Source organism: Diadema antillarum, unplaced genomic scaffold, assembly GCF_040938485.1.
Source record: "Diadema antillarum isolate AM-2024a unplaced genomic scaffold, OU_Dant_1.0 seq00001718_RagTag, whole genome shotgun sequence".
NCBI classification, from domain to species: domain Eukaryota; kingdom Metazoa; phylum Echinodermata; class Echinoidea; order Diadematoida; family Diadematidae; genus Diadema; species Diadema antillarum.
The window spans coordinates 326,890-351,149 of record NW_027272406.1 but is presented as its reverse complement, the minus strand read 5'-3'; the positions used below and the strand labels follow the sequence as shown (position 1 = coordinate 351,149).

General features: G+C 38.8%; 1 protein-coding gene across 1 annotated transcript; it reads left to right on the top strand.

The window, feature by feature from the left end:
• Positions 1-4,935: 4,935 nt before the first annotated feature.
• LOC139711868 (monocarboxylate transporter 7-like) lies at positions 4,936-22,922 on the top strand. Its single transcript, XM_071623718.1, has 5 exons — positions 4,936-5,250; positions 10,256-10,396; positions 20,649-21,386; positions 21,856-22,167; positions 22,761-22,922. Exons 1-5 carry the CDS (start codon positions 5,070-5,072, stop codon positions 22,895-22,897), a joined length of 1,509 nt encoding a protein of 502 aa, XP_071479819.1. The 5' UTR covers positions 4,936-5,069; the 3' UTR covers positions 22,898-22,922.
• Positions 22,923-24,260: the final 1,338 nt, after the last annotated feature.

The window sequence follows — 24,260 nt, the reverse complement described above, 5'->3', positions numbered from 1 at the left end:
TGTCTGGGAAGAAGTGAAACTGAGCTTTTATCAACAGAGTACATTGAACTTGATGATCTCACGTCTGAAGATGGCTCAGATGTTTGGCCTATGAACGAGTATGCTGATGCACAAAAGGGAATAGTGACAGTGATGATGATTAGATACGGGAGTAGATCAAGTTCAAGAAACTTTACTGAATTAAAGGCATTATTTACCATGTGCAGATGAAACAAAAACCCAGCATAAGTGCTTCAAAATAGTTCTAAAATTTGGATTAAGGATAGAAACGACAAATGTAAAAATTAAGTTCTATACTACTATGTATTGTTGAATATACAAATTGGGTACAATTGTTATGATAAAAAATTTAGCTAAGTTATAGTTTATTGAGAAAGGCTTTATTGGTTGGGGCTTTTTTATACAATGCATCAAAATTGACATGATAATTCGAACATTTTTAAATCACTACTCCCAATGGTAAACAATGTCTTTAATAATCTGCATCGCCTCGTTAAATGTTTTTTACTGCTACTAATAAGTATTTCGTCTTGTGCACAACATCCATCTCTTTGTCTTGGATACACAGCATTTCGATAACATTTTCTATAGTTTTTAGGACTCCTTCCAAATCATCTGTTCTTATCGTCAGGGTTTGCTCGCATCTTAATAAAAACCACGTTTAATTGGTCTTCTTGTTTTTGAAGGGAATATAAGCAACATTATTATGAATTATGATCAGTGCATTTCAATACACAAGGCCAGCGCACTTGAGCAAACTGCAACCCACTGGTAGAATTAAAACGATGATGACGCGGACAAAATGACAATGTTTATTGTGTTCACACAAGAATTCCATGTTCCGTAAGCTGAAATACAAACATTTTCGGCGCGCTCGCTGCGCTCGCTCGCCAAATATATATAAAAAAGAAGGTAAGAACAAAACTTGATGATGACGCAGACAAAATGACAATGTATATTGTGTTCACACATGTCATTTAATATTTAGCAGGCAAAATGTTTCACTGAGCAGCGGCTGCAATTTCGTTCTGAAGCGATCGCCAATTGGATCAAAAGGCGCCAACGGTTTCGAACATGGGGGGGGGGGGGGGCAAAAAACCCCAAATCAAACAAGATAAGAACAAAACGCAATGATGACGCGGAAATTATACAAATTTCGGCTCACTCGCTCGTACTAATTTACAGTACTTTTTCAAGTCCTCAGTTTGGTGGTATAAATCGTTATCTATATAAGGCCGTCACTATATCTTGATTAGAATTGTAAGATTTAATAAGCAAAAAATGACAAGAGTTCCATGTTTAGTAAGCTGAAATATAAAAAATTTTCGGCTCGCTCGCTGCGCTCACTCGCCAAAAGTTATCAAAAAAAGGAAGAAGAAGATAAGAACAAAACGTGACGATGACGCGGACAAAATGACAATGTCTATTGTGTTCACACATGTCATTTAATATTTAGCAGGCAAAATGTTTCACTGAGCAGCGGCTGCAATTTCTTTCGTTCTGAAGGCGATCGCCGATTGGATCAAAAGAGGACACCAACGGTTTCGAGCATACGGGGGGGGGGGCGCAAAAAATCAAAAAAGATAAGAACAAAACGTAATGATGACGCGGAAATATACAAATTTCTGCTTAGGTTTGTTGGTATAAATCGTTATCTATAAGGTCGTCACTATATCTTGATTAGAATTGTAAGATTTAATAAGCAAAAAATGACAAAAATTCCATGTTTTGTAAGCTGAAATACAAAAATTTTCGGCTCGCTGCGCTCGCTCGCCAAAATCTATATATTTTATTATATATTAAAAAAGAGAGATAAGAACAAAACGTAATGATGACGCAGAAATATACAAATTTCGGCTCACTCGCGCGCACTAATTTAGAGTATTTTTTTTTAGTCCTCAGTTTGTTGATATAAATCGTTATCTATAAGGCCGTCACTATATCTTGATTAGAATTGTAAGATTTAATAAGCAAAAAATGACAAGAATTCCATGTTTTGTAAGCTGAAATACAAAAATTGTCGGCTCGCTCGCTGCGCTCGCTCGCCAAATTTATATATATATATATATAAAAAAGAGAGATAAGAACAAAACGTGATGATGCCGCAGAAATATACAAATTTCGGCTCACTCGCGCGCACTAATTTAGAGTATTTTTTAAAGTCCTCAGTTCGTTGATATAAATCCTTATCTATAAGGCCGTCACTATATCTTGATTAGAATTGTAAGATTTGATAAGCAAAAAATGGCAAGAATTCCATGTTTTGTAAGCTGAAATACAAAAATTAACTAATCACATTGTTATGTGTACTATGACTGAACTGCAAACCGAATTTGGTTCACGTGAGTGAACATGTTTTGCACATTATAGGCCTATTTGAAAATGTAGGCCTATTGGCATAAATTTCCAGTTTAGAAAATATGAGCAAAAATAGCAAGATTGAACAACCTTATTGCTTTTCTCAAAGCCAACATAACTTTAATCCCCTTTGCTTTCTAATATAAATGCTATCTCGACTATATCATGGCCATTTGAGATGAAATATTGGTTGTATGGATGATTAGACTGTAGTCCTATTATTATTATACTGACCCATTCGTCTTGCACGTTATGGTAGTACAATACAGAAAGCGTTTCAGCGCCTCTGTCACAAATTTCCATCATTTATCCATAAATTACAAATATATTCATCTCCCAAATTCATATGTTATAATGATTATCATAGATTTAAGTCATTTTCACCATGATCATAGAAATCGTTGATGCTATTTCTCCATAGTCATTAAACGACTCTTGGCGTTTTATGACAGCATGTTTTACAGTAGTCGTTGAGATAAGTTGTCGGCCTATTTGCACACATATAGAATGCAAGGTTTCACTTCATATCTATTACTCGATAAGTCATTACTCTATTGAGGCACTTCCATCATGACTGGTGATGTATGTGTCGCTGGACAGAATCTATAGCTTTAAAGAGGATCGCATTTCCATGTTTCGCTATTCGAACAAAGTCACTTTCTTTGTCAGCTGAATTGGACATTGTGAAAAGTGTCTTTTTTCAGGCAAACGTATATCAAAGCAATGGAAATTCTGGTTTTCTTGCGCTGACCACTAACGCAAGTTATTTATACAGATATTTGGTTGAATAGATGCAGAAAATCATGGTGGATAAAGATTGATAAGAAAACTATAACAGTGTGCTGATAAAAGAGATAACAGGGGTTTTCACGAAGCGTAAAAGCGGTATCGTGTTTAACATCTTCTACGGAGTGAGAATGGTGAATCTCCACATGCAAGCGAAGCTTCTATCTGAAATCGTTCGTCACTGCATTCAGAGCAACAATTTTGAAAATTCCAATTCAGATGTCCTCATGCTCACTCGAGGTGCATCCATATTTAAAGAGTATGTTTTACCCATTTACGCCTATACTTCCTAGTCATATTTTACACTTTCAACAAAAATATAAAAAAATACCGCTGGCGCTCGCTCATTTCCAAACATTTACCTAATGTTTATACTTTGTGATGCCACGTTGACCTGTTGTACACCTGGAAATATAACTTTAACTTCTCAACCAATGTATAACGTCCCTCGAAGCACTTTCTGAGATATGAAAACCAGGAAAATAAGGAATAGGAATTACCATGAGCTACCAACTATATAAGCATGTAAAAAAATTATTCGTGGATGTTTGATTTGACAACCGTGAAATTGGATCAAAAATGACCATCACTTGTCTTTTCCGGCGCTTTGGCCATGGTCACATATCGTGCCTGTTATGCTTCAGTTTCGTAAAGTAGGTCGTGCTTTCTTTTTTCTTCCTTTGCGTGTGTGTGTATATGCATCAGCCACATTGGTTAGCTTAATTTGCTGCATTGGCATGCATTCGAAGTGGTCAAAAAGATGTCATCATTTGCATTTGTAAAGAAATGTGAATCAGATTCAATCGGTTTCTCCTTACTTGTTGCCAGGACCACATAGATGGCATCTCGTAATTTCATGATTGCAAAGAATGCACCATATTCCACCTGTGCCTTTGGCTTTGCAGGAATCTTTTTGTGTCGCAGCTCCTCTTTGTTTTCTCCTTGGACGCCCATGTACCGCGGACGAGTTCTTCCGTGACAGTGTGATCACGCGTGAACACGACAGAAAATGCCTGTTTAAAGTCTACGTTGCTCCGATATAGATATAGATGTCTTGACGGCACCTTTATTCATGTTAAGCAAATATTATACAAAGTTTAATACAAAAATATATGGTAACTCAAGGTAAAAAATGATAAAGGGGAGTGGTGATATCAAATACACTTCCGAAACATACAATTGAAGTAAATATCAAGTAGACTTTACTCCAATAATTGAAGGTTTGCATTCGGCAGTAATTTGGGCGTAGTTTCCACGTGCAAAACCCTCATAGATTTACAACTGAAGTCAATTGCACTGAATACTATTAGTCTTTTCTATTTGAAGTAAGGTAAGATGTAATACACCTTAAAAAGAATGGAGAAGAGTGAAAAAACTGTAGTAAGCTGAAAGAGACAGGCAAACTGTATTTTTATTGAAAGATTATCTGTAGTATACCTAGGAGAGTAGACTAGCATTTCTTCGGGCTCTGCGATGTGTTTTGATTGACATCTGTTGCTCAGCCAATAAAACTTCGAGAGTTGACGACTGACAACTGTCTTGCCACACCCGGTTCCACGCCTCTATTCGGAGGTTTCTTACTAGACGGATTTTTAGCCAACTTGATTTCCACATCGTCGCGCCCTCTATTGACTGCCAATCACTGATTTAGGCTAAAAATACGTCGCCCGCTAGACTACTGTGGGAGGCGCCTAAGCTCTGATCTTGAATGCACCGAATATTGCTGGATGATCAGAGCTTTTTTTTTTTTTTTCTTTCTTTCTCTTTCATCGTTTCTCTCAAATGCATGCTCTCGCTATGGTCTGTCACTCCCTGAGTATTTTCTTCAGTGTGAAAATCTTAAAAAGTTCTTCGGAAAAAGAAGTTTGCAAGATTCTCGGAGGAAGTGATTGCATTGAAGGAGTGTGTTAATTTCGCTAGGGGACATGGAGCAGCAAAAATGGGGCATACTCGTTGTTATTAGCGCCTTCTTCGTCAATCTCATGAACATCGGCACGCTTAAGGCGTTTGGCGTCCTCTTGCCTGACCTCGTCACCGGCCTCGACTCCAACGAGGCGGTGATCGGATTGGCTGTCGGTCTGTCGCACGGTCTGTCCGTAGGCTTCGGTAAATAAGAATACATGTACCTGGTTTAAGTTTTCGCCATAATATCTGTTAACTTTTTTTTTTTTTTGTTAATCTCTTCCCCTCCCTTTGGAGAGGAGATTACGACATGAGCCTACTGTTTAGGTCACACTCTTTTGAACGCATAATGCATCATTCCGGATTAAAGTGTTGTCTTTAGTCGCCGCAACATACACGCATGTATCATAAATATGGTGACTCAAAGTTACTACAGTAGCCCCTACACATTAAGTGTAGTTTTTTCCTCTCTCTCTATATATATACACACACAATCTATATTTATAAGCCTATCATAATAACGTCATATCTATATCTATATCTATATACATATATATATATATATATATATATATATATATATATATATATATCATAATAGGCTTTATGGGTATGAAGAGTTAAATCACAAAATGTTATGATGTTATAAGTGTCAATTTAAACATTTCCAAGTCAGTCCCTCATCAGATTGAGCGAAGTAAAACCTTTCTAGTGACACCTCAGTTGTATTATGATACAAGAAGGAATTATTCTTGACCTTATGATTAAAAATATTCCGTCTATCTTTGTTCTTTAATCTTCTATTTTTTGTTACATTTTAAATCTCAAATATCATTTACCAAAATGGAATGCGCCAGTGTTGCTATAAAGCTCTTTATATCTTTCACTCTCTCCTGGAAAGCAAATTTGAATTAGGGCATCCAGTGATAGTACTCTTCAAAATTATTATACTCCCTGTAAGTAATCTTTCGATGGAAATAGCCCGTTACAGGTGATTCATTTTTTTTTTCTGCCCAGATACACAGGCGCACACGCACAAATAAATTTTCGAATTTACTTCTTTTATCTGACATCAATATCTTCACACTCTAAAAACAAAGAAACAATCAAGTAATTAAAGGGATAGTACAGTTGTGGTGGAGATGAGAATTGGGTTTTTAACTTTTTGTGAGATACAAAGAAAACACTTATGATATAGTACAGAACATACCATTTCAAGAGGAATTCAAAGTTTATTTGACGAAAATCGGGTTTGGAATGACTGAAACATCAAAAACCAAAGTAAAACAAAGCGATGGTAATAAAGTGTGGGTCCCACACTAGAATCGCTCTTTTTTGATATCTCAGCCATTTCAAAACCACTTTTCATCAAATAAACGTTGAATCCCTCATAGAATTACATGCTCTTTCACATTTTATAAGAGGTTTCTCATTATCTCACCAAAAAATGTTAGAAACCTGAAATTAGGTCTCAACCATAACTGTACAATCCATTTAAGCTTTCTGATAAAAGTATCGAGTTATCTCTAAAACACGACAGGGTTTGATCTAGTTTGGCTGTCTTGCAATACGTGCTTTGAATCTTCGTCTTGTGGAATATTGACAAAAATAAGACATAAATACGGAAGAAGCGGAAAAGACCCACAGCAGGGTACGAAAGAGACCACTAGTTGCCTTAATTCTGTGGTCTTACATGTCCTTGTTAAAAATGCAGAAGAACGAAATTGATATTCATGTTCAATGGGCGTCACGATACGTTCTTGCTGGTTACGTGCGCATGCGCGTAATTTCCCTAGTTCACGCCCACTTTGGGGGTGTCTTCATTGACATAATCATTGCAGTACTGTCCATTGTATCTTGGTGCGTGGTCTTTAGTATGTCTGTTTGTTAATCGTTTGTAGGCTTATCAATTTGAAGTTCTCTTGCAATTTTTAAGAGGGGGGGGGGGAGGGGTGGCGAGATGTATGTATGTATGTATAGGGAAGTTTAAAAGTCCTAATTCCTAAGGAGCCTGACTGCTTTCATACCAGCGCCTCCAGCACGTAGGCGCCATCATGATTATGATTATGACCTGGGAGGTAAACCTCCCTGATATGACAGAAGAAAAATATATTTATTGTTGGTTTTTATTTTTGCGTGATATGTTTTTGTATATACATTTTTTTATGTTGTTGACAATGGGATTGAATGAATGAATACTACTTATGCTACTACTACTATACTAATAAAGTTGTCTCTATCTAGGGCAGCCTCTTCATTGTTGCCACTGCTCTACTAGAGGGCCCTGTCATTATCATTACCCGGCCCTACCGTTGCCAGGTACCCATAATATACACCTTGGGTCAGGAGGAACGTGGTGGGCAAAAACATCTTGTCTAAGGACGTAAGCCCTGGGCGGGTATCGAACTCGGGTCTTCCGACTGGGAGTCGGGAGGCTTATCCAGTATATGCCACACTACCCCCATGAACATGATAAGATGAGATGAGATGATGAGATGAGATGAGATGAGATGAGATGAGATGAGATGACATGACATGACATGACATGACATGACATGACATGACATGACATGACATGACATGACATGACATGACATGACATGACATGACATGACATGACATGACATGACATGACATGACATGACATGACATGACATGACATGACATGACGTGACGTGACATGACATGACATGACATGACATGACATGATGAGATGAGATGAGATGAGATGAGACGATGAGATGAGATGAGATGAGATGAGATGAGATGAGATGAGATGAGATGAGATGAAATGAAATGAAATGAAATGAAATGAAATGAAAACATAATTATCTCTCTTGCCTCGTCACCACTTTAGTGTGGTAGGCTTATAGTAAACGATGTACTTATGTACCATGCTTGCATTGAGCAATGCTGAGAGGCTCTATAGTAATACTACGTAGTTGAAATCATGGATTCCTCGGTGGTAGCATTGGCACTATATAATTTTATTGAGGGGCTCTAACCTCGAAGAAATAACGCAATTCTGACATCGCGGAATCCACCCTATTTCACCAGTGGCTAAAAGACAGTGGGTGATGTAGGCCTCTTTTTTTATATCCCTCCAACGAATCTTTACAAAATAAAATAGTAAAACTGTTAGGATTTTTAAAAAATGCCATTCCAGGAAGAGTTGCCATCCATCAGCTGTTTGTTGTTGTTGTTGTTGGAATAGGGCTCTGGAGCTCCCTTTCCAATGTCGTCAGTAGGCCTATTGTTATTAGTCTTTTTTTAACATTAAATGGAGGTATAGAGACAGAGACCCCGTTTACAGTGCGAGGCTCGGCCGCGGCTCGGCCGCGACCGTGCCCAGCCTCGCTTCAGTGTAAACACGCAAAAGGCCAAATGCGAGGCCAAAATTGGCCTCGCATTTGGCTTCACTCTGGAGGTGGTCTCGGCCGCGGCCGAGCCGCGGCCGAGCCCGGCCTTTTCTTGGTGTAAACGCAAACTGGGCCATGTAGTCTGGCTTCCAAACCCTCTGCCTGTATCTTTCGCTATTCAGGATATTAACCCCCTCAACGTCGAAAACTAGTATAGTTTAAGGTGGTTTTGTCCTGCAAAGGATTCTTTCCTTCGGCACAGGCCTTTGCCCGAACGGCGACTTCGTCGCTACGGAGTTCATTTGGCAAAGGGTCTGAAAACCAGACAATACCAAATTGCATTTGTTTACAAGCAGAGCGCCACTACGAAAAAATATTGAAAGGTTTGAATCAAAAGCGCGGCCGAGCCCGGCAGTGTAAACGGACAAAATTGCGGCCAAAATTAGCCGCGCATTTGGCCACGCTCTGGAAGTGGTCTCGGCCGCGGCCGAGCCGCGGTCGAGCCGTGGCCGAGCCCGGCCTTTTCTTGGTGTAAACGTAAACTGGGCAAAATGCGCGGCCAATTTTAGTCTGGCTTCCAGACCCTCTGCCCGTACTATTTCGCAATTCAGGATATTAACCCCCTCAACGCCGAAAACTAGCATAGTTTAAGGTGGTTTTGTCCTGCAAAGGATTTTTCCTTCGGCAAAGGCCTTTGCCCGAATGGCGACTTCGTCGCCACGGAATCCAGTTGGCAAAGGGTCTGAAAACCAGACTATACCAAATTGCGTGTGTTTACTAGCAGAGCGCCACTACGACAAAATATTGAAAGGTTTGAATGAAAAGCCCGGGCCGAGCCCTGCACAGTAATGCACAGAATTGCGGGTCTCGGCCCCGCAATTGAGGCCGGGCTCGGCCGCGGCTCGGTCCAGCCCCGCAGAGAGACCCCGTTTACAGTGCGGGGCTGGACCGAGCCGCGGCCAAGCCCGACCTCAATTGCGGGGCCGACCCCCGCAAGTTAATTAGTCCGTTTACAGTGCCGGGCTCAAGCCCGGGCTTTTAATTCAAACCTTTCAATATTTTGTCGTAGTGGCGCTCTGCTTGTAAACAACATAAACAAACGCAATTTGGTATAGTCTGCTTTCCAGACCCTTTGCTAACTGGACTCCGCGTCGGCGACGAACCGCCTTTGCCGTAGGAAAAATCCTTTGCAGGACAAAACCACCTTAAACTATACTAGTTTTCGACGTTGAGGGCGTTGATATCCTGAATAGCGAAATAGTACGTACAGAGGGTCTGGAAGCCAGACTAAATTTGGTACCGCATTTGGCCCAGTTTGCGTTTACACTGAAAAAAGGCCGGGCTCGGCCGCGGCTCGAGACCACCTCCAGAGCGTGGCCAAATGCGCGGCCAATTTTGGCCCCGCATTTGGTGTGTGACCTTTTGCGCGTTTGTGAAACACTGAAATGAAGGCCGGTACGGCAGCGGCCGAGCCCGGCCTTTTCGCTCACTGTAAACGGGGTCTGAGAGAGAGACAGAGGAAGAATGTGCATGGGCTAAATCTTTGAATCGCAAAAAGACGCGAGAATGAAATATTTAAGATTTCAAAATGTTTAAACTGTTTATCATGACAAAACAAGACTCATCAGAGAGGAACTTTTGTGCTGAATAAATGTGGATATGGCGCAAACATTTTTTTTTTATTGAAAAGGGGGGGGGGTTAAGCTTCTTCTGCATGTTAAGTTCATAAATATCTTTGTTATGACTGACAATAAACAGTAATGATAAATTCAATGCTAGCCAGTGTAAATGTAAGTATAGCGGTGAATGAAGCAATACGTTGTCGTCATCTTTACACTCATTTCGGACAGCGATCGTGACCAATCACTTGCTCAAGGTGGTCAGCGTTCGCAAGCTCGTCCTGCTAGGCGGCTTAATGGGAGGCACCGGATTCACGGCGTGTGCTTTCGTCACCAACGGCGAACAGTTTACGGCGTTGATTGTCATCTCAGGTAATTCAAGGGACAAGACCACCTTTATATACTAGTACATGAGAATCTGTGCAGTCACTGCTGGATGAGAAGACTACGACAGTGTGTGATGTCACATGAGTAGAACGATATAAGGATTTATTATTTTAAATTTATTTATTTTCATTTTTTTAAAGGAAAAAGTGCATTTTCCTCGACTTGTCACTGACGTATGTTAAGGGTAACATTCCCCCGTCTTCTGAAAGAGACAAGTCAAATGTTCCTTTATTATGGGAGAAAAGTGAAAATATGTTGAAATATCTTCATATTTTCTTTATATCGCTCTACATAATTATTATGTGACATTACATCAAAAGCTGACAGTAGCAGTCTTCTCATTCAGCAGTGAGCGGACAGGAACTTCAAAAATTCATAACTTTTGAACGGATTGTTTGATTTCTTTTTCAAAATCTCACTGATGAGTTTTACTATTGCTAATTCACTCAATCTACATGTCCGTGAAAGTGAACTTGTCCTGTAAGCACTTTCTTTCAACTAACGTTTACACCTACCTTCCATTGTCTGTTTTTGTATTGCAATATTCCACATCTAAGTTCCGGCAAAACAGAATTTTGTAGGGTTTTTATAGAATTGGATCTAGAATAAGGACACGTGTACATCACGAGAAACCCACATTTTTTCTAATCTGTTCAAAAAATTAGTCGATTCATAGTGAGGAACTCTTCTGTCGAGTTGTGTTTATTGCAACTGATTGACATATTGCCCTTTATATATACTGTACGTACAACATAACATGACTTAAAAATGACGTTAGTTAATTCAATTTCGGGCAACTTTGTCGCTATAAAGTTGCAATGAAGTAAGTCGAGTTTCAAATTCTTCTACCGTCTGCTAATGTCGTTATCCGCCCCCCCCCCCTCCCAAACAACAGCAACATCATGCTAACAAGCTTAGAATGCTCTGTTATCTGAAAGGCGTCTTGCTCAATCCACTGATAATTCAGGGCGCTACGGAGTATGATTTTCTTCATAAATCGGCCGCACGAGGTACTGCTTCCATACCATGCATACACTCTCACCCGTTGACCTTCTTTTTGGCCTTATCCGACACAAATATACTGTAAGTCAGACCCTCGGACGAAGAGTTCGTTATTGAGAAAAAGAGATCTCCCTTAAAAGAGGGCTATGAAAATGCATCAGTTAAAACATTATGTTCTTAGTCACAGAGTATAGAACGCATCATGATTATCCAAAGGTGTATGTGTCAAGGAGCCTTCTGCGACCCGATTTCGGTCCTGCGACCCGATTTCGGTCGCAGGAAAAAAAAAATGTATATAAAAATGAGCAGAAGTCACAAGAAATGGCTCTAGTCCTCATAGAACATCTATATTTGATGATTGGTTTTGTTATTTGGCATTTGTTAGCAATCACTCAGCAGAAATTTAATAAAATGATATGATCTGAGTATGCAGTTAGTATAGCATTTCTAGGGTAAACGTTCAGGATAACGAACACAAAAAGGGACAAATACTTATAGTCCAGTCAATCTAGCGCTTTTTAGGGGGTAACCCACCACTAATTGCAACAGTAGGAATTTCACTGCAGTGCAAGTCGTTGAGGCCTCCTGAACACCATACTAAAAGTCCCAAAAAATCCAGTGGGGCAAAATAGTAAAATTTGCATAATATGCAAATTAGCACCTGTAATGAGAGAAAATTGACAGATCTTAGCTTCCCGTTATCCAATTTTAAAGATTTAAATGTATAAACTTACATTTTGTAGGTCAATGAACACGATGGATGCCTTTTCGAATTGGTCATGCAAAAATAATTTACATAAAATGCAAATTAGCGGTAGCTGTAAGAGTACATTCATAACAACAGTACTCACGTTGGCATAACGCACGTTTTGCATAAGGGGACGCGGGGTTGAGGGGGTAACTTAGGGCGCCTCACAAGGGGCCGCTTTTAATGTGCACCCCTTTTTACTATATAAATATTGTAAAGCAATGTATCCTGCATTGATTACATTGCATTTCTTGGAAACAAAAGTACCCTTGCTATAAGGCACGATCGAATTTTGATAGCATGTACGTTTGGAACATATATATTTGCGTTATATTATGATATTATATGTTTCTATATTGCCAAGTGAATAAAGGGCACTTTGGGGGCACATGCCACAGGATTGACCTTCAATAAGCACCCTCTTTATTGCGTACATCTTATAAAGCAAATCTTCTTCTATCATTTTCGTGACTTTTCATTTATATAAGAGTGTATTTTCTGCATTGCCGGACCTGCTTTTAAAACCGCTCACGCTAGAACAAATGTATTTGGGTTGCTAATATCTGTATTTCGTAATAAAGGGGTGTGCGTAGGCGTGCATTTAGACACCTCCCCAGAGATTACCTTTGATTGTTCACCTCTTTGACAATGTAGTTATTGTAGAGCAATGTTTCCTCTATTAATTAGTTGCATTTTTTGGAAACAAAAGTGCCTTTGCTATAAGGCATTTCGAATTTCGAAAACATGTACGTTTGGAACATATATATATTCGCATTATTATGATATTATATGTTTTCTATATTGCTGTGAGGGTGCGTTGTTTTTTGGCACATCCCACAGGGTTGCCGTTTAATGCGCACCCTCTTCACTGTATAGATCTTGTAAAGTTAAGTCTCTTCTATCATTTCCATTACTCGTCATCGATGAAAATTGTGTTTGCTGTATTGCCGGGACTACTTTTACAACCATTCACGCTAGAACAACAGTATACGCGTTGCTAATATCTGTGTTTTGCACTTAAGGGGACGTGAGCGTAGGTGTAAATTTGGACACTTCCCAATGGATTACTTTTGAATGTTCATCCTCTTGACAATAAAGTTATTGTAGAGTAATGTCTTCTCTATTAATAAGTTGCATTTCTTGGAAACAAAAGTGCCTTCGATATACGGCATGATGGAATTTTAGAAACATGTACGTTTGGAACATATATATATTCCCGTTGTTATGACAATAAATTTTCTATATTGCCGTGATGGTGGAATATTATTTGACACATCCACAGGGTTGTCGTCTAATGTGCATCCTCTTCACTGTATGGATCTTGTAAAGTTAAGCCTCTTCTATCATTTCCATGAATTTTCATTGATAAAAAGTGCATTTGCTGTATTGCCGGGACTACTTTTAAAACCATACATGCTTTATAGAACAATGGTGTTTGCGTTGCTAATATCTGTGTTTTGTCTTAAGGGGGCATGAGCGTAGATGTAACTTTGGACCATTCCCAAGGGATTGTCTTTTGATGTTCACACTTTTAACAATATGGATATTGTAGAGCGATGTCTCCTCTATTAACTAAAACATATTTTTGAAAACAAAAGTGCCCTTAATGTACGGCGCGATCGAAATTTGAAAACATGTACGTTTGGTACACATAGTATTCGCGTTAATGATATTCAATGTTTTCTATATTGCCACGAGGGTGGTGTACTTTGGGGCACATCCCACAGGATTGACATTTAATGTGCATCCTCTCACTGCATAGATATTGTGAAGCAATGCTTTTTCTATCATTTCCACGACAGTCACTGACATAAAAGTGTGTAACTGTAACAGTATTGCCGGAACTACTTCATGCACGAAAGCACTTCGGTATTTGCGTTCATAGTATCCTTGCGTTGTAATTACGAGGCTTGAGGGGAGGTGTAATTTTGGAAGACTTCTTAAGGGATTGCTTTGGATAATTGTTCACCCTTTTGACAATATAGTTAATGTAGAGCAATTTTTCTTCTTGTAATTAAATTGCATTTCTTGAAAACAAAAGGGCAATTGCTGTACAACCGTAACGACTATATGAAGGCATGGTATATTGGAACATATTCGTGCTATGTGGTAGTGCATGTTTCCTATATTGCCCTGGGGGTTAAATGACTTTTAACACATCCCACTCTGTTGCCTTTGAATGTGCATCCCTTTGACTATATGATTATTGTAAAGTAGTGTCTCTACCATTCAAAAATCATGAAAAGTACAGTGTCTTATTTACCACCCGGCAAAACGACTTTCTATATGCATGTTCAACTGAGTTTGATTTGGCATATAATGCATGTTTTGTTAACCTGTTTTGGGACCACGACGGTCAGGGTAGGAGTATCTGGGCACTTCCCAAGGGCTTGCGTTTGAATGTCCACCTTTTTGACAAAATAGATATTGTAAAGCAACGTCCCCTATTACCTTAATTGCATTTTAACGAAAATAAAAGCGTTTGTGCTATACAGGCGGAAGAACTTTTCAGAGGCATGTACCCATGGAACATTTTTCGCGGTTGTATATTGTACCACGTTTTTCACTGCCGTTACTTTGAGCACCTCCCACAAGGTGGTCTCTGCAAGTGAACCCTTTGTACTGTATAGATATTGTAGATCAATGTTGTTATTTTATCTTTACCCCGGCAATTTTTATAGAAATAAAAGTGTCTTGATATGGCAGGAATTAAATTCAATACAATAAATTATTCAATTCAATTTTTATTTCATTTTTCGACAATAGACATCACTTTTTTGGAACAGAAAATGAGGTGCGTAAAACTATGTAGGATGAAAAGAATGTACAATGATTGTATAGCACCTTATAAATATTTATACGTAGTCATAAAACTCAAGTGATAGTCATAAAACTTTTTGAGACATGCACTTTTTGAACGACTGTAATTGCGTTGGTATTTGCGTTATAAGGTCATGTATAGAGGCAATTAATGTGGGCACTTCCCATATAGGAGGCTCCCTTCGAATGGTCACCACTTTAACTATGTCAGTGTAAGTCAAAATTGCAGAGCAATATATCTTCTGTTAACCTCATTGAATTTCATTAAATAAAAGTTTCTTTGCTAGAGGACCAGAAGGACTGTTGAAAGGCATGTACTTATAGAACATAATTATGTATTTGCGTCGGTACATGATCATTGCATGTCTTAGACTGCCTTTGGAAGGGGTAACTTTGGGTACCCTCCACGTGGTTGCCCTCGTATGTGAACTATTTTTACCTTATTATATTGTGAAACAATAATTCTTCTATAACTTTCACTGAATTTTAATGGATAAATGAAACAAAAAGGACGTTATAGAGTTTTTTTTTTCGCTTCAAACAGCTGTATTCACGTGCGTATGATAATGTTTTGTACCGGGCCGTGAGGGTATAGGGATAAATTTGGGTACCTCCCTGCGAGTCGCTTTGACTGTGCACCACCTTTTATTCAAAAAGATATACACATTGTAGAAAAATATCTCCGCTGTCAGTGCCAATTCTATTTCATGGAAATAAAAGAGTCTTTGCTAGACGGCCGAACGACTTAAAAAAAAAAAGTTGAATGTTAGAACAACCGAAATCGCGTTGGTTGATGCATGTTCTGTAATTCGTCGTGTCGATAATATGATCGATAGGGGTAACTTTGGTCACTACCCACAGGGTTTCCTTTGACTGTGCTATCTTCAATATCTCAAAACCCTCAAGGATGCAAGAGCTGAATCATCAAGATTCGAATAAATCACCCTCCAAATAGAGTTCATTCATTACAAAATTGGAGATATAGATGTTGACACTTGTTTAATTTCGTACTTTGATTCTACGTAATTGATGGATTAGCTATCATTATCTGTCTGATGACAAAATTGTAATTTGCGTAATATTATTCATGCTAGGTTACTAATGCTGTAGAGTTTATTTTTGGTGAAGAGAAACTGAAATATCACATTTGAACACTCTTAATATGCTCATATCGGGCGCTTTGAAGCATTTGAATATTCCGTTGGCTCGGTACCCTTTCCATATCATGCAAACGAGGCCCAGATTATGTACATGGAAATATTTGCAGCGCACTAACTGACATTGTAAACATAGGTTTCAACACTTTCGGTGTTCCAATCTGAAACCTAGAAGCGTAGTTTTCATGAAAACACTGTATTTTTATCATTATGGGAGCTAATTTGCATATTATGCAAATGAGGTCCAGATTATGTACATGGAAATATTTGCATCGCACTAACTGAGGTTTCAACACTTTTGGTGTTCCAATCTGAAACCTAGTAGCACAGTTTTCTTGGAAACACTATTTTAATCGTTGTGGGAGCTAATTTGCATATTATGCAAATGAGGGTCTGATTGTGTACATGGAAATGTTTGCATCGCACTAACTGACATTGTAAACATAGGTTTCAACACTTTCGGTGTTTCAATCTGAAATCTAGAAGCATAGTTTTCATGGAAACACTGTATTTTTATCATTTTGGGAGCTAATTTGCATATTATGCAAATGAAGCCCAGACTATGTACATAGAAATGTTTGCATCGCACTAACTGACATTGTTAACATAGGTTTCGACACTTTCCGTGTTCCAATCTGAAACCTAGAAGCCTAATTTCCATGGAAACATTGTATTTTTTATCGTTATGGGAGCTAATTTGCATATTATGCAAATGAGGTCCAGACAATGTGCATGGAAATGTTTGCATCGCACTAACTGACATTACAAACATAGGTTTCAACACTTTCGGTGTTCCAATCTGAATCCTAAAAGTCTAGTTTTCATGGAAACACTGCATATGGGAGCTAATTTGCATATTATGCAAATTTAGCCGATTTGCCCCACTGGATTTCTTGGGACTTTTAGTATGGTGTTTCGGAGCCCATAACAAGATGCACCGCAGTGGAATTCCTACTGTTGCAATTAGTGGTGGGTGAAACCCTATTTTGACTGGACTATTAGTAAACACGACACGTGTTCAAAGCATGATTGTCGAAACAGGGACAGTCAAGGCCCATATAGCATTTTCAGGTTTAACAATATCTACGATCGATAAGGAAATTCTTGACACAAAGTGAACACGTGAACATGTATTCAATGCATGCTTATTGTAACGAGAATATAGGACTCGTTGGAAGGAAAAAGAAAAGGTGTTTTCAATACCATTGCATAGATCAATGACTTTCCAATACCACTAGAGGCAATCCCTGCACAAAGAATCCACAATTTGCGCACTAGATAGCGCGGCAGTGGTATAGATAAAGGGAAATGAAGGGGAACTGATGGGGGAACTTCTGCATTGGGAGCATGGTTTAAAAGGGATTGGGAAGGGGTGGGAAGCGAGTGATTGGTAGGGGGTAGAATAGTTAGACGGAGATATAAACTGGGTGATGTACTGCCATTGAATAAGGCTTAATGCTGTCGTACAAATTTAAATAAATATCTTATAAGGATGGTATGTAGTATAGGTGGAGATGAAGATTAAGCTTTTAACTTTTTGAGAGATGTTTCTAAGAAACCACGTACTTAATGAAGTCTTACAGAGTATTTCATTTAAGAGGCATTTTAAGAGTATGTGATGAAAATCGGTTTTGAAATGGCTGAGATATCAAAAAACAAAGTTAAACAAAGCGATCCTAATAAAAGGTGAGTCCCACCTTTTATTAGTATCGCTTTGTTTTTGATATCTCTGCAATTTCAGAGCCAATTTACATCAAATAAATGTTGATTTGCTCTTGAAATTATTATGATCTTTTATATTTTAAAAGAGGTGTCTCATTATCTCACCAAAAAAGTTAAAAACTCCAAAATCGTCGAGTGATCCCTGACGTTACTCTAAAATGAGTGAAAATGAACATTTTCACTCAAAATTCGCTCCAATTTCACTCAAAATTCACTCTTTTCTGTTATTCACTCCTTCAAGAGTGGACATTTTCACTCGATTTTTTTAGAGAGTACAGCACGAATACAATGTATGCTGTTTCTCTAGAAAGTGTAAAAGAAACATGCTGTCTAATTGAGAAAAGAAAGTGCTGAAGCCTCTACAACTTTGATTTCTAATATATCTATTTAGAGCCAACTTGAAGGTGGTGTCGAATTGCATGAGATATCAATCATGGGTCTGAAGGAAAATGATGTTATTGATTATAGTAATTCCAAGACTTTGTGGTACATTTCTTAAGATAAAAGCACTGTTCTAAAGAACACGCTCTGGAAAGTCCTACCTAGTAGTCTACAAACCAGCATTCAGTTATTTTGTGGGGTTGTCTGCCTGAAGTTGAAAGGATACAGTACCGTGATTCAGTTAGCAAGAAAAGTAAGCCCTTAGTTCCCAGCTGTCACTGGATGAACAGGGTTATCCTCGTACTTGAGGCAACAGACCAGACAAAAAAAAAGAATAACAAAGAGAGCAAACGAACAAAATCCATAGCGATCTTCAATCGACTGTACAGATTGCCTGATAATGCTATATAGAATAAACTGGTTGGTGATTGATCATAACGCAAAAAAAGAACCCCCCCCCCCCCCAAAAAAAAAAAAAAAAATCCACGTCGGCGTGGAAAAGCTAAAGTTATTTCGTTAAATTTGTTCTCCCGCATTATGTCTTATTCAATGACAGTATTATTACATTACCTAGTTTACCACTCTAACTGCCCCCCCCCCCCATCACCCGCTCCTCATCCCCTTTCCCTCCCTTTTAAAACCATGCTTTTTAGAAGTTTCCCCAGAAGTTCCTCACCTTTCCTCTTTGTCTCCCATTGCTGCTATTCCTATAGTGTGCATTTGCTTTTTGAAGTCGCCCCATTGGTGGATTCTTTGTGTAGGAATTGCTTTGAGTGGTGTTAGGAAGTCATTGAGCTATGCAATGGAAATACCCTTTTAAATATGATATATCCCTGTACCAACAATCATGCATTGATGATTAAAAAGTTCACGACACCGTGTCCATTTTGTATAGAGAACGTTAAACTTGGAAATTCTTTGGGTCCTATATTGTCCCCGTTTCGATAATCATGCTTTCAACACGTGCTCATTTGCCCCTTTTGTGTCTCGTCTTTCGTTATTGAGAACGTTAACCCTGGAATGATAATGATAATAATGAGGATAATAATAATAATAATAATAATAATAATAATAATAATAATAATAATAATAATAATGACTATAATAATAATAATAATAATGATGATGATAATTATAATGATAATAATAATAACAAGTGCTAATATAGCGCATATCACTACACCGATATGTCTCTATGCGCTTTAAGGGAGAGGTCTGGAAATGCTATACACATTAACTGCATGGTCAGATCATGATATACTGTGAAAGGATTTTGCTAAATTTCTGTTAAGTGATAACTATACAAATGCCAAATATCAATCATCTTTAATATAGATGCCTTATTAGGACTAGTTCCACATGACCGACATAAACAGCCGCTTTGGGCGCCATTTCGTGTGTCTTCTTTTCATCTGTGCAATTTTTCCTGCGACCGAATGGGCGACCGAAATCATAAAAAGTGAGGAATATCTCAAATTTATTGAATTCTATTCACACCGCGTATGGAATGTGAGCCAGTTTTTTGTTCTGTTTTTTTTTTTTTTTCAAGTTGTGATCAATCAATGATCAAGTATAAATTGGCAATTACGTAATGAAGCATGTGGGCTTTCATTCCATATGCACTGTTATCTAAATTCTATGAAATCTCTCTATTTCTAGTTTTTATGACGGAATATCTAATTTGTGTGTGTGTGTGTGTGTGTGTGTGTGTGTGTGATACAAGGGTTGCATAGAAATACATCTAAAGCGGTTGTAGTAAAGGTGCAAGTGCGATTTGTAATTTACTTGATTGGAAAATGAAGAGAAAATGTTTGTAACTTTGCATAATGACCGCGCACTGCATTGCCAATTTGTTTTGATTGACTCAAGACAACATAACAAAAATAAAGCTTTCTTAATTTTCATCGAAATTTTATCAAGCTCTAATTGTCATATATATCATTCCTCAAAGTTTTCTGTTCCCATTCATACAAACTAATTTTAAGGTGGATTTCTTCCTTAAAGTTTCATTCACATATCGGTCTATAACTAGAGTCGCAATATTTTGTTAGTAAACGCAGTTTTTCCATTGATATTGATATTGATATTAATGATGATCTTATAATGATATAATTATTGATGTTGACTTGATCATGATGTCGATATCTTTATTAAGATTGATATTGATAACATTACCATTCATTGCTCATCAAAATCTATAGGAATTGGCATTCTCAGCTTAGATCATAACGTAATATCAAATAAACTCAAAAGAAAGGGAATTACCTTTTACCTTTCCTTGTAATATGCTACTAAATACTCTGTTAAACTTTGTGTTCTAGGTGATATCTTTGAGAATTCTTTGTTTGTTCGGTTGTTCGTTTGTTTCAACAAAAGTGCTTTCACTGTCTCCCCTGTTTACATCTAGCATTAGGATATGGGCTGGTGACGTTACCCATTCGCGTCACTTGTGTAAAGTATTTCCCAAACCACTACTTCATAGCGACCAGCACTATGCTCACGGGAGGCGGGGTCGGCATGATGGTCATCCCGCCCATCACGCTATACCTCAACGACATCTACGGGTGGCGTGGCGCCGTGCTCATCCTCGGCGGGCTCAACTTCCAAACCATGGTTACCGGAGCGATGCTCCGCCCCCTGTCCGAGCAGCTTCCAACAGAGCGAGCATCCTATAACGATGAGGATGAGAAGGCCCCACTGACTCCGTCCAGTGGTGTTGACTCTCGCAAAGAGCTGCTAGGGGCGACGCCTTCTGGGTCAAACGGTGTCATCGTGACGATAGACCAGGATGGTGAGGAGGCATACGACGACGACACCCTACCTGTCGATGCGAGCTCGACAGACTGCTTGCTGGCAGCAAGTAATCACGACTTCGGCGCGCAGTTTCCCAGCACAGACGAGCAATCTGACGCACATTCCTCGTCATGTCTGGAAAAGACGTTTGGGAAGCTTGGAGAGGGCATCTCAATATTTTGGAGGGCGCTCGACTTCAAGGTGTTCGTTGACTTTCCCGTCTTCTCACTGGTGATGGTGGCAGTGTTCTTTCACGGTATTACGTACACTGGTTGGATAGTGTTCCTTGTGCCAAACGGAGTGGCAAAGGGCTACTCTGAGGATACCGCCGTTAAACTGTCTCCAGTAGGGGGTGAGTTAACGCAAGATTTAAAATTAAAGGGACCTTCTCCATGTTCAGTTCAACCAGATGATGTGCATCCGGGGGAGTAAGAATTAAATCGACAGACCAGAAAATGTTTCGTTACCATCATAGAAACGAAAAAGTTCACATTTGATGCGTCAATAGTTGAAAAGAGGGTATAAATCAAGCCCAATCACAATGGAAAGCACATGAAAATAATAATGGTATGGTCATTTAATTGGTCTTCCACTGGATATTAGGCAGTCTTTTAGAAGTTCACTCCAAGGAAAAACGATTATCATCTTAAAAATGATATCCTTAGTTGGAAATTATTGAAGAACTCAAAGATGTCCAAAGATGTTACCGTTGTGATTTTTTTTTTTTTTTTTGGATGGATGGATTTTGCATTTTGCTCGAACTTCGACAAAGCGTTATGTGTATGAGGGAAATTAATTTTGTTGCCAATGCACGTTTGCAGGAGCCTCAAACATTGTCGGTCGCCTCTCCATCGGCTTCCTTTTACAGTACAACCGGGACGTGATTTCGCCTCCTGGGGCATTTGCCTTCGCCTTAGTCCTGAGTGCCTTGGGTTTCGCCATCAACCCATTCGCCAACGCATTCTGGGTACTGATCTTGACGGCCATCATGAACGGCGTATCGAACGGGGCGAAAACGGTGCTGGTGACGATCGTCAGTCGGTTCTCCGTCACGCCCGAGCGCTTCCCCACCGCGCTCTCGTTTGCCATGAGCGTGCGCGGATTTTCGGAACCCCTCGGGGGACTTTTAACCGGTAGGCTTGTTTGTCGGTCGTGTATGAAATGCTTTTCGAGAATAAACAAATTTTTTTTTAAGTTCTCGAGGTAGTATATGACATTGCGATATGTTCCTTTTCGTTTGCACAATGGGGTTGATGGACAATATTGTGCGATATGAAATGTCTCGAAACAAGTGGAATCGCCACATAGTCACAAGTACCCGGTACCATGGAATTACAACGGGGCAAGGACCTCCTCATTCACGTAATACGGGATGTACTGCGTGGTTGATAGACCAATCAGATTACAGAATTTACCATCATGGTGAAAATTATTCCAGTTATCTAATGTAATTCCATCCCAATATCACGTCTGAAGATTTTATGCATGTTTTCTTCTTTTGATCTGCTTCCTTGAGCACCCAATCGTGTGCATTCTTATGTGAAGGTGCTACGTCATCATCCTTGCCCATTGTGATTTGTTATGAATTTTGAAAACATTTTTATTCCTCATTCCAATCACTATAAATTCCGAAACCCTCCTCCCAATGCAACCAACATTTAGATGTTCAAATCCAAAAGTCTTAAAATCACTTGGAGGTCTCCTTTAAACTTCACCTTTTCTCTAGGTTGGATCTTTGACCAGACGCACTCCTATAACATAGCCTTCGTCATGCTGGGAGGCGTGGAGTTCATCGGGGCACTCGCTGTTATTTCCGCCGCGCTCTACTCGAAGAGGCTGTCAGAGTCGGCGAGATCTGGCTAACCCCCGCTTATATAAAGGATCACAACCGTTGCCCTTGACGTGATTTGATTTGATTTGATTTACTGGTTTCTGTATTATCGTTGTATACATGCACATGCATGTACATGTATATATGCATACATAAACATAAGTTGTTCACAAAATTTTTCTTCATTGCCTTTACACAATGTACAGCAAAACGCATGAGCAATACAACAATGAATAATACAGTGGGGCTGCAGCATAAGCGTGGCTTGATTTGCGTACAGACCCATACAGTCATTATACACATCGGAAAGAGAATAGGATTGACGTACATGGTTGAAAGAAAAACGCCACCTCACTTTTGAGGTGACGTACACGTAGAGCGCACGCGCACAAACATACCCACCCACTCATATATCTCTCTATCTATCTGATATATGCATAAAAACATATTATATATATATATATATATATATATATATATATATATATACGTCTGTATCTTAAGGGGAATTCCCTCCAAAGGGGAAATTTTTGATTTTGTAAGTTTTGACAATGTTTTTCAATGTTTTATCAGTGATCTGGGGCACAGATGATGGCGTATAGTGTGTGTAAATTGAGGACTGTACCATCAATACAATTTAGGGGAGATTGTCAGCGATGCAAAAAAAAAATAATAATAAAGAATGGGTGTATGTCATATGTAGTTCATAGAAAACGGGTCATTGGGGGGAATGTATGTATATCTGCTTTTTCTCAAAAAAAGTTGATTTTCTCATTAACATGCGGAATTTAATGGTATAAGATGAATTTTGTGCTTTTGTTAATTCTGTGCTTCATTGAGCCCAAATTAATGCATAATTTTTCAAAAAGGGCAATATTTGCATTTTTTCTGAATATTATCATGCATTTTATGAAATTACCCCCAAATAACCTATTCAAACACTTTTATTCTGGACTTCCCCTTATGGCTGGAGATATATATATATATATATATATATATATATATATATATATATATATCCAAATTTGTTGAGATTTCTGTCACGTATTGGCTCCACGAGGAAATGAAGAAACAAACTGGTAATGCATTTTTCGGCGTCCTACCCCTTTTAATTCTTCAGGGCTCCTGAAGAAGTCACAGGGCGCCGAAAATCGAGTCGAATAAACTCATGCCTTATTGGCCAAAAATGCACTACCAGATTGTTTCTTCATTTATATATATATATATATATATATATATATATATATATATATATATCACATACGATCAACACAGGCCCTACTTAAATGAAAAAAAAACCAACTGTTGTATTTGCCAAATCCAGCCCCCGACATACCCATTGACTTGTTAGTGTCTTTTTCAATTGTGTATATCTCTCATCACACACACACACAC

What these genes read in the sequence shown, in the direction of transcription:
- LOC139711868 (XM_071623718.1), top strand. Translation starts at nt 5,070, where the DNA reads ATGGAGCAGCAAAAATGGGGCATACTCGTTGTTATTAGCGCCTTCTTC. An exon ending in CGGTCTGTCCGTAGGCTTCG is followed by an intron (nt 5,251 to 10,255) that starts GTAAATAAGAAT and finishes CATTTCGGACAG; the next exon opens with CGATCGTGACCAATCACTTG. An exon ending in GGCGTTGATTGTCATCTCAG is followed by an intron (nt 10,397 to 20,648) that starts GTAATTCAAGGG and finishes GTTTACATCTAG; the next exon opens with CATTAGGATATGGGCTGGTG.